The sequence below is a fragment of the Mustela putorius genome, unplaced genomic scaffold (genome assembly GCF_011764305.1).
Source record: "Mustela putorius furo isolate JIRA1106 unplaced genomic scaffold, ASM1176430v1.1 tig00000224_pilon_pilon_pilon, whole genome shotgun sequence".
NCBI classification, from domain to species: Eukaryota; Metazoa; Chordata; class Mammalia; order Carnivora; family Mustelidae; genus Mustela; species Mustela putorius.
The window spans coordinates 17,433,633-17,445,700 of record NW_025421321.1 but is presented as its reverse complement, the minus strand read 5'-3'; the positions used below and the strand labels follow the sequence as shown (position 1 = coordinate 17,445,700).

Here is a 12,068-nt window from a genome sequence, read left to right as displayed (position 1 = left end):
TGACTGCCAGGCTAAACAAGGCAGGAGAATGAATTAGTGAGCTGGAAGATAAGAAGATGGAAAAGAAGAAAACTGAGGAGGCCTGGGAAAAACAGATTAAAGCCCAAGAGATCACACTGAGAGAGATTAATAATGCCATGAAATGTTCCAGTGTCAGAATTATTGGGATCCCTGAGGGAGGTGGAGAGAGAGTGGTGTAGAAGATATATTTGAGCAAATTGTAGCTGAGAATTTACCTAATCTGGGGATGAAAACAAGCTTTCATGTTCAAGGGGCAGAGAGGACCCCTCCTAAGATCAAAGAGAACAGACAAGTATCCTGACATATAATATAGTACAAGTCACAAATCTTAGATCCAAGGAAACAATCTTGAAAGTGGCTAGGGGAAAGAGATTTCTTATGTATAGAGGAAGGAATATCAGAATAACATCAGACCTATCCACAGAGACCTGGAAAGCTAGAAAGGACTGGCAAGACATATTCAGGGTACTAAATGAGAAGAACATGCAGGCAAGGATACTTTACCCAGCAAGTCTGTCATTCAGAAATGGATGGAAAGACAAGGGACTTCCAAGACCGGCAGAAACTGAAGGAATATGTGACCACAAACCAGCCCTGCAAGAAATATTAAGGGAAGTTCTATAAAAGAAGAAAGACCTGAAGAGTAATATAGGCCAGAAATTTACAGAGACAGTCTATAGAAACAGGGACTTCACAGGCAACATCATGGCAATAAAATCTTTTCTGTCAATAATACTCTCACGTTCAATAATACTCTGAACGGCCTAAATGCTCCCATGAAATGGCACAGAGTTGTAGGTTGGATAAAAAGACATATCCCATCCATAGGCTGTCTACAAGAGACTCATTTTGAATCTATAAGATATATTCTTTTTTTTATTTTAAAGATTTTATTTATTTTTTAACAGAGAAATCACAAATAGGCAGAGAGGCAGGCAGAGAGAGAGTGGGGGGAAGCAGGCTCCCTGCTGAGCAGAGAGCCCGATGTAGGACTCGATCCTAGGACCCTGAGATCATGACCTGAGTCGAAGGCAGCAGCTTAATCCACTGAGCCACCCAGGCACCTGAGACTCATTTTGAATCTAAAGATACATCCAGACTGAAAGTGAAGGGATAGAGAACCACGTTACATGCCAACGGACCTCAAAAGAAAGCTGGGGTGGCAATTCTCATATCAGAGAATCTTAGCTTAAAATTAGATTTTAAGCTAAAGACTATAGTAAGAGATGCAGAAGAACACTATAATTCTTAAATGATCTGTCCAACAAGAAGATCTAACAATTGTAAATATCTATGCCCCCAACATGGGAGCAGCCAACTATATAAGACAGCTGTTAACCAAAATAATCATTGGTAATAATACTTTAATAGTAGGAAACCTCAATACTCCACTCTCAGCAATACACAGATCATCAAAGCAGAAGATAACAAAGAAACAAGAGCTTTGAATGACACAATGGACCAGATGGACTTCATAGATATATACAGATACACCCTAAAACAACAGAATACTCATTCTTCTCAAACACACATGGAACTATCTCCAGAATAGACCACATACTGGGTCACAAATCAAGTCAGAAGCAATACCAAAAGTTGAGGTTATTCCCTGCATAGTCTTAGACCACGATACTTTGAAACTGGAACTCAATCACAAGAAAAAATTTGGAAGGAATTCAAACACTTGGCAGCTAAAGACCATCCTGCTTAAGAATGTTTGGGTCAACCAGGAAATTAAAGAAGAACTTAAACAATTCATGGAAACCAATGAGACTGAAAACACTCCAGTCCAGAACCTATGGGATATGGCAAAGGCAGCCCTATGAAGGAAATAGGTCGCCATCCAAGCCTCACTCAAAGAAATAGAAAAATCCCAAATACACAAGCTAACTTTATACCTTAAAGAGCCGGAGAAAGAACAACAAATAAAGCCTAAGCCAAGCAGGAGAAGATAAATATTAAGATTAGAGAAGAGATCAATGAATTAGAGAGCAGAAATATGGTAGAGCAGATCAACGAAACTAAAAGCTGGTTCTTTGAAAGAATTAATAAGACTGATAAACTGCTGGCCAGACTTATCCAAAAGAAATGAGAAAGGACCCAGATTAATAAAATGATGAATGAAAGGGGAGAGATCATGACTAACACGAAGGAAATAAAAACAATTATTAGAAATTATTATCAACAACTATATGCCAATAAATTAAGCAACATGGAAGAAATGGATGCCTTCCTGAAAACCTAAAACTATCAAGACTGAAACAGGAAGAAATTGGCAATCTGCATAGCCCAATAACCAGTAATGAAATTGAAGCAATGTTCAAACCCCCCCCCCCCAAAAAAAAAAAACCTGAGTCTAGGGCCTAATGAATTCCCAGGGGAATTCTACCAAACATTTAAAGAAGAAATAATACCTATTCTCTTGAAGTTGTTTCAAAAAATAGAAACAGAAGGAAAACTTCCAAACTCAGTCTATGAAGCCAGCATTACCTTAACCCCAAAACCAGTCAAAGACCTTATCAAAAAGGAGAATTACTGACCAATAGTCCCGATGAATATGGATGCCAGAATTCTCAACAAGATCCTAACCAATTGGATCCAACAGTACATTAAAAGGATTGTCCATCAGGACCAGGTGGGATTTATTCCTGGGATAGAAGGGTGGTGCAATAGTCACAAATCAATCAGTGTGATAGAAGAAAAGACAAGAACCACACGATCCTCTCATTTCATGCAGAAAAAAAAACTTGACAAAATATAGCATCCTTTCCTAATTAAAACTCTTCAGAGTGTAGGGATAGAGGGAACAGTTCTCAGTTTCTTAAAAGCCATCTATGAAAAGCCCACAGCAAATATCAGCTTTTCCCTTAAGATCAGGAACATGACAAGGATGCCCACTCTCACCACTATTGTTCAACATAGTGCTAGAAGTCCTAACATTAGCAATCAGACAACAAAAAGAAATAAAGGTATCCAGATTGGCAAAGAGAAATAAAACTCTCTCTCTTTGGAGATGGCATGATACTTTATGCGAAAAACCCAAAAAGACTCCACCCCCAAATTACTAGAACTCATATGGCAATTCAGTAATGTGGCAGGATACAAAATCAGTGCACAGAAATCAGTTGCTTTTCTATATACTAATGATGTAACTGTAGAAAGAGAAATTAAGGAATTGATTCCATTTACAATAGCACCTAAAACCATAAGATATCTTGGAATAAACCTAATGAAAGAGGTAAAGGATCTAGAAACTATGGAACACTTAGGAAATAAATTGAAGGAAACACAAAAAGATGGGGATACATTCCATGCTCATGGACTGGAAGAACTAATATTGTTAAAATGTCTATGCTGCCTAGAGCATTCTACACTTTCAGCTCCATCCTGATCAAAATACCAGTGGCATTTTTCAAAGAGCTGGAACAAAAAGTTCTAAAATTTATATGGCACCAGAAAAGACCCCAAATCACCAAGAAAATGTTGAAAAAGATAAACAAAGCTGATTGCATCACATTGCCTTATTTCAAGCTATATTTCAAAGCTGTGATCACCAAGACAGTATGGTACTGGCACAAAAAGACACATAGATAAATGGAACAGAATAGAGAGCCCAGATATGGACCCTCAACTCTATGGTCAACTAATCTTCAACAAAGCAGGAAAGAATATCCAATGGAAAAAAGACAGTCTGTTCAATAAATGGTACTGGGGAAATTGGACAGCTATATACAGAAAAATGAAACTTGACTGTTCTCTTCCACCATACACAAAGACAAACTTTAAATGGATGAAAGACCTCAATGTGAGACAGGAATCCATCAAAATCCTAGAGGAGAACATAGGCAGTAACTTCTTTGACATCAGCCACAGCAACTTCTTTCAAGACACGTTTTCAAAGGCAAGGTAAACAAAAGCAAAAATGAACTTTTGGGTCTCGAGCAAGATAAAATCCTTCTGCATAGCAAAGGAAATAGTCAACAAAACAAAGAGGCAATCCATGGAATAGGAGAAGATATTTCCAAATGACACTACAGATAAAGGGCTAGTATCCAAGATCTATAAAGAACTTCTCAAATTCAACATCCAAAAAACAAATAACCAAGTGAAAAAAAGGGGCAAAAGACATGAACAGACACTTCTCCAAAGAAGACATACACATGACTAAAAGACACATGAAAACATGTTTAGCATCATTAGCCACCAGGGAAATCCAAATCAAAATCACACTGAAATCTTATACCAGTTAGAATGGTAAAAATTATCAAGGCAGGAAACAACAAATGTTGATGAGGATTTGGAGAAAGGGTAACCCTGTTACACTGTTGGTAGGAATGCAAGTTGATACAGCCACTTTGGACAACTGTGTGGAGGTTCCTCAAAACATTAAAATAGAGTTACCCTGTGATCCAGCATCATGCTTCTGGGTATTTACCCCAGATAGAAATGTAGTGATCTGAAGGGGCACATGCACCCCATTGTTCATAGCAGCAGTATCCACAATAGCCAAACTGGGAGGAGATGAGCTGCCCTTCAGTAGGTGAGTGGATAAAGAAGATGCGGTCTTTATGTACAATGGAATATTAGAATATATATATTAGAATATATATAATGGAATATTCATCAGAAAGGATGAATACCCACCATTTGCCTCAACATGGATGGAACTGGAAGGGATTATGCTGAGTGAAATAAGTCAAGTGGAGAAAGACAATTATCATGTGGTTTCACTTACATGTGGAACATAAGGAATAACATGGAGGACATTAGTAGAAGGAAGGGAAAATGAAGGTGGGGAGATCAGAGGGGGAGATGAACTATGAGAGACTCTGGGAAACAAACTGAGGGTTTCAGAGGGGAGGTGGACAGGGGGATGTGTTAGCCTGATGATGTGTATTAAGGAGGGTATGTATTGCAATGAGCACTGGGTGTTATATGCAAACAATGAGTCATGGAACACATCATCAAAAACTAATGAAGTACTGTATGGTGACTAACATAACACAATAAGAAAAATATTCTTTTTTTTTAAGATTTTATTTATTTGTTTGACAGAGATCACAAGTAGACAGAGAGACAGAGAGCCCGATGCGGGGCTCAATCCCAGGACCCTGGGATCATGACCTGACCCACTGAGCCACCCAAGCACCACAAGAAATATATTCTAATAATTGTGTGAGGAAGACCTATCTGGTAGAAAAATATAGCTATGCAGTTTATTCTATAACCAATACCTACAGAAGTTTCAATGAAGAAGTGATCACTATTTGATGGAGAATATTGAGAACACGTCCTAATAGAATATGGAATTCAAGCTGAGCCTCAAAAGTGTCTTTAAACGGAGAAAAGAGCAAGGCTCATGAGCAAAAGTTATTGTATATTTGTAATGATAATATGAACGTATGTATAAAGAATATGGAGAATAGTTTGTCTTTTATAGAGGTATTCTTAGAGGTACCAACTAGGAGATAAGATTGGAGAAGTGGGAGGTGACCAAATTATGAAGAGCTCTGAATGCATGGCAGGTTACAACTTTAATTGAAGAGATCCTTGCTATTCAAAGTGGTCTCTGTACTAGCCAAATAAGGAATTACTGAGCAGCATTTTTAGAAATGCAGTATTTCAGACCTACTGTAAATAAGAAAATTCATAAGTGATTCATATGTTCAGTAAGATTTGAAAAGTGCTATTATAGTGTATAGTCTGAATCTGGTATTCTAAGTCAAATGTTTATGAGTAAGAACACCTTTTTTTTTTTTTTTTAATGTTCAGTTAGCATGTAGGAACACATTTTTCAACAGAAACTATGTAAAAAAAAAGATACTTCGGATTTTGGCCTAAGCTATATAGGCCTAAATGATTCATAAGTTAGAAATACTCTGTGAGACTTAGTGCTGAAATTCCAGGTGAGGCAATAAGTGCTGAAATGAAGAACTGAAAAGCAGGTTTATGTCTGGTTTAAGGGAGGGGAAAAAGAAAATAAGTCTGTCAGACTGCTAAGTAGTGGGTCATACAGGGTGTAATAGAAAGTCAATGACTGGGGCATCCTGATCCTATAATTTCCCAAATGCTAGTTTTTGTAGAATAGCATCTGTGTTGCCAGGAGAGATCTAGGATTCTTATAGCAAATTCTCTCTTCCTTAACATAACAGCAGGCAGCCTTGATTCAGGGAAAGAACAAATTATTTCCCTAAATGATATAATTTCTGAAATACATTGTTATATTAAAAAAGCACAGTATGGGGTAGTACATATAGTACTCTAAAGTGAAAAATATTTTAATGATATTATTTTGCACATGTGCAAATATGTATTTAGGAAAATTTCCTAAAATTGGAATTATTTGTACAGGAGCTTTGTACATTTGTAATGTTGCTAGATTTTGCACAGCTGTTCTCCAGAAATATTGTATCAATTTATGCTGCCATCAGTGATGTATAAGAATGTTAAATTATATATCCAACTTCCTGATCTTTGCCAGTGTGAGGTTAAAAAATGGTATCTCAGTGTTGTTTTAATTTGTGAGATTGAATATCTTTAAATCTGTTTAAAATGCCATTTCTATGAAATATCCATATTCTTTGCCACTTTTTCTATTAGGGTATTTCATCTCCTTTTTTATTTATACGAGTTATTTCTGTATTAGGAACGTTAGCCCTTTGTGGTATGGGTAGCAAACCTTTTTGTTAATATACAAAGGCAGCAATAAATAGGTAGCTAGTAGCTATTATATTGGTCAACACAGGCTTAGAAGTATTATCATTATTTCCTGATGACCCATATTTCCTTAGAACGGTGGTTACAAATGGGATAGGATGGGATATGTTGTTTTTTTTTGTTTTGTTTTGTTTTTTTGAAAAGCATGTTGAATATTGTAGTTTTATATTTGGAAAACAGAAAAAGTTTCATAACATGGGATTTTAAGAAAGTAAAGTTTGATGAAAATCCTCTTAGCTGGTAAGACAGAGTTAAAAATAGTTATCTAAGAATATTGTTAATTTCCAAGTATCGTTGACAGTTGTGAAAAATTACAAAACTATTTTAAACTGAATGCCTCTGTATCATTCCCATTTTTTTCCACTAGGTTACCACCAAAGAACATGATTTTGGTCTAGGGGCTCCAGTTTCTGAAGCTGAAAAATACCAGAATACTCTGCAGCTAGAACAAGAAGTGAGAAATCAAGATAAATTCATCTCTGCACTGAAATTACAGGTTACATTTATTTCCCTGAATTAATTTGAGATGAGGGCCAATTTTGAAACACGAAGATAGAGAATAAATACTAATTCAGTGCTCCTTAGAATTTTATGGGTCTAAAATCGTTCCATTTATATCCTAATCATTTTGATACATGAAGATTCAGATATATATGAGTGCAAACTATGTGGAAGTGTTGTGTCCAGTGCTTTTATGTACATAATCTTATTTAATTCCAACCTTGTGAAATAGTGCTGTGATTTCCATTTTACAGACATGGAAGCTAAAATTCCAAGAAGCTATAGAATTATATTTGACTAATAAGTGACAGAGCTAGGCAGCATTTGTCTGGACTCCCAAGTTAGCTAGGATTTGAACCCAGTTCTCTGGAACCCAGTTCCAGGCTTGATATTTGTTTTCCTGGTGCCTGATCTGTGGTAACCCTACTAATGAAGGCTATTAAAAGAAACTTCCTCTTTTAGGAAGATGGAGTAGACTTACTTTACCCTATTTGTCCTACTTAGTACAACTAAAAATGCTGAACATTTTGTTATAAAACAAACATAAGGACATTCTGAAAGGTGGGCAGGAGCAGGAAGACTGGCTAGGGACCTCAGCATACAATAATTGACATGTTAATGAATTTCTGGGTTTTCCTTTTGCTCCATGTATCTCATTGCTAGAAAAACTGGCATCTAGAATGGATGCAGACAAAAAAGAACTAGGAAGGGGGCAGTCTAGCAATGTAGACCACTTTTTTTTCTGTCCTGGGTCTTTATAGTTTATATATATATTTAATCTGGAAACAATCTCAAACTTCTCTAAAAGTTGCAATTACAGAACAAAGAATATCCCCCACCACAATCCCAAACCATTTGAGAGTAAGTTGCAGGCCTGATGTCCTGATATCCCTAACGTTTGAGTGGGTCTTTCCTATAAATAAGAACTCTCTACTACAAGATCACAATACAACCTAGTAAAAATCAGGAAATGAACTTGAATACATTACTGCCAGCTAATCCTCTGACCCCATTCAAGTGTTTTCCAGTTGTCCCATAATGTCAGCAATAACAAAGAGATCCAGCATTACACATTGCAATTAGCTATTGTGGCCCTTTATCTTCTTCATTCAGAAACATTCTTCCTTGATTTTCATGACCACAACACTTTGAAGAATACAGGCCAATTATTTTATAGAATGGTTATTGATTTGGGTTTGTTATGATCATCTTTATGTTATGAACCTTTGGCTGTGTGGAAACCAGCCTTCAAATTGGCCCATCTCCTTTATTCCCACTCTAATACAGTCTCCTTGCACATGGTACCAGAATTTATCTTTGTGCCCAAGAGCATAGAGCAGAAGTATTTAAGTTATAAAGTGATCTCTTGGATCACTTGCTCTAGAGGAAGCAAGTTTCCATGTTGTGAGCAGCTCTGTAGATAGGCCCACCTGGAAAGGAACTGAAACAGCCAATAGCCAGTGAGAAACTGAGGTCTACCAAGTATGTTGGGTGAGTTTGGAAGGGGATTCTGTAGCCCCACTTAAACCCTCCTATAGTGACAGTCACCCTGACTGACTCCTTTTGACCTAGTGAGAGACCTTAAACCAAAATTACCAAATTAAGCCACTTCAGATCCCTGATACCAACTGTGACATAATTGTTGGCTTAAGATACAAAATGAATACAGACAGGAATACCACAGAAGTGATGGTGGGTTCTTTTCATTGCCTCCTATCAAATAGCACAAAATTTCAATTTGTCCCATTACTAATGATCTTTATTTGGATCCCTTGCTTAAAGTGTTATCTTCTGGGCTATTCCCTGGTGAAGTTCCTCTTTTTGCTCTACTAATTATTTTTTAATTAAAGTATAGTTGACACATAGTATTACATTAGTTTCAGATATATAGCATAGTGATTTGACAACTCTATACTTCATGCTCTGCTCACCACAAGTGTAGTTGCCATCTGTCACCATACAGTGCTATTATAATAGTATTGACTAAATTCCCTACATTTTACCTTTCATCCTTATGACTTACTCATCCCATAACTGGAAGCCTATACCTCTCACGCCCCTTCACCCACTTTCTCATCTTCCTCCCCTCTAGCAACCATCATTTTGTTCTCTGTATTTATGGGTCTGTTTCTAATGAAGACCGTTTGGGGGCAATAACTACCTGTTCAAACACCATGAAAAAAAACCGTAGCCTCATTCCTGCTGGAAAAATCCGAGTAAAGAGCCTAGACTTCCATCCTTGTCAAGCTGTGACAAGGAGTCCCAGCCATACCTCATGGCTCACTCTCCAAGCCCCCACATCCCACCAAGGTGATATCAAAAAGGTATGCTGCGGAGCCAAGACTATATTGTCTACTAGGTAGTAAGTATCCCCCACAACCACCTAGTGTCAGCAAAGACCACATCAGGAGCCTGGATATCCACCCTCACTGAGAGTAACAGGTTTCCCCTTTCCTTTTTGTTGACGTGGTTTCAGAGGGGACCACAGGCAGATTCAGGATTTTTACTTTTTTCTAGCAGTAACAAGTCCACCTACCCACAGAGTTGGTGGAGGACACATGAGAATAATAACAAGGTACCTGTATTCTTCCTTACTGTGGTGGTATCAGCAGAGTTCTGGTGGGGACCCTGAACTCCCATCCCTGCCTAATAGTAACAAGAACACCAGTCCTCCCCAGGTATCAATAGAGGCACAGTAGAGAAATTGGACTTCCTTCACCTGGCAATAAGAGGTAGCATCCCCATTTATTAGCTGGAACTAAAGTCACAGAAGTGTGAGAAGAAGCCTACTAAAAACACAAGAGCAGATCTCAATGAAAAAAATCACTTCTTATCTCAAAAATCAGGAATATCTCAACCTTAATGAGAAAAGACAACCAGAAGATGCCAACACAGAGGTGAATTAGAGACTATCTCACAAGGATTTTAGATCCATTATCATATACATGCTCCAAGCAGTTCTGACCATGTTTGAAACAAGCACAAAGCTAGAAAATCTCATCCAAGAAATAAAAGATATAAAGAAGAACCAAGTGAAAGTTTTGGAAGCAACCAAGATGTTCTTCAGTAGGTAAATAGATTAAAAAATTGTGGTATATCTGTACAATAGAATATTATTCATTGATAAAAAGAAATGAACTATCAAGTCACAAAAAGACATGAAGGAAACTTGAAAGCAAATTGCTAGGTGAGAAAAAGCTAACCAAAAAGGTTACATACTCCATGATTCCAACTATTTGACCTTCTGGAAAAGATAAAACATAGAGACATTAGAAAGATCACTGACTGCCAGGAATTTGAAGGAAGAAAGGGTGGGAAGGGTGAGTGGAGCACAAGATTTTTTAGGGAAGTGAAGCTATTCTGTATGATACAATGGTGGTAGATACATGTCACTAAGCATTTGTCAAAAGCTGTAGAATCTACAATGCAAAGAGTAAACCCTAATATAAACTCTGGACTTTATTTAATGTGTCAATATTCATAAATAAGATGGGAAACTGTGTCCCATGGGGAGAAGGAGTATGTGGGAACTCTGTATTTCCTGATTAACTTTTCTGTAAGCCTAAAACTACTCCAGAAGAAAAATGTGTAAGGGCACCTTGATGGCTCATGCAGTTAAGCATCTGCCTTCAGCTCAGGTCATGATCCTGGGGACCTGGGATCAAGCCACACATCTGGCTCCCTGCTCAGACTGGAGTCTGCTTCTCCCTTCCCCTCCCCCTGCGTGTGTGTGTGTGTGTGTCTCTCTCTCTCAAATAATTAAAAAAAACTTAAAAAAAATAAAGTCTATTAAAAATGCACAGGAGAAAATATTTCTAAATCATATAGCTGATAAGGGGTAAATATCAAGAATATATAAAGAACTTTTACAACTCAATAATCAAAAACTAAAACAACCCAATTCAAAAGTGGGCAAAGGACTTGAATAGACGTTTTTCCAAATGGCAAGTAAGCACATGAAGAGATGGTCAACATCATGATCCATTGAAAAAATGCAAATCAAAACCACAATGTGGTATCACTTCATACCTTTTAGGATTGCTCTTATCAAAACAAAATAACAAGTGCAGGTGATGTTGTGGAACAGCTGAAGCCCTTGTGCATTGTTAGTGGTAATATAAAATGGTGCAGCAGTGGTGGAAGAAGTTTAGCAGTTCCTTTAAAAGTTAAATATAGAATTACCACATGATCCAGCTATTCCACTCCTAGATATAGCCCCAAAAGATTGAAAATAGGAATTCAGATACTTGTACACTGACATTCATAGTAGCATGATTTTCAATGGCCAAAAGGTGGAAGCAACCTAGCTGTCTGTCAATAGATGCATAACAAGATGTGGTGAGTACATACAATGGAATATTATTCAGCCTTTAAAAAGACTGAAATTGTGATGCAATATTGCAACATGGGTGAGACTTGAAAACATTATGCTAAATGAAATAAGCCATGCACAGAGGGACAAGTATGTGATTCCACTTATATGAAGTACCTAGAATAGGCAAATTCATAGAGAGTTATTGTTTAGTGGGTACAGATTTTGGGATAATTAAAAAAAAATTCTGGAAATGGATGTGGGATGGTTCCAACATATTGTGGATTGTGGATGTACTTACTGCCACCAATTCACACACTTAGTGGTTAAAATGGTAAGTTTTATGTATGTTTTACCACAATGAAAATTTTAAAAAATACAGTAACTGAAATGAAAAACTCAGTGCTCTCAAACAACAGGATGGAAAGGAGATAGGAATGAGTTGGTGAACATGAAAATAGAAAATGGAAATAACCTAATTTGAACAGGGAGAAAATGGATTGAAAAAGTGAAGAGA

The 12,068-nt window shown here is 37.2% G+C and overlaps 1 protein-coding gene across 6 annotated transcripts in view; it reads left to right on the top strand.

The window, feature by feature from the left end:
• Window positions 1-12,068, top strand: part of TSGA10 (testis specific 10) — a 151,475-nt gene that overhangs the window by 6,489 nt on the left and 132,918 nt on the right. For 4 of the 6 annotated variants that reach the window (XR_006606012.1, XM_045077803.1, XM_045077802.1 and 1 more), the window contains exon 2: window positions 7,106-7,234. Coding sequence is in view for 3 of the 6 variants with exons in the window: in XM_045077802.1 (XP_044933737.1) it covers window positions 7,106-7,234 (129 nt within the window). In the remaining 3 variants the exon portion in view is untranslated. The remainder of the gene's footprint in view (window positions 1-7,105; window positions 7,235-12,068) is intronic. The other 2 variants (XM_045077804.1, XM_045077801.1) reach the window with 1 other exon arrangement.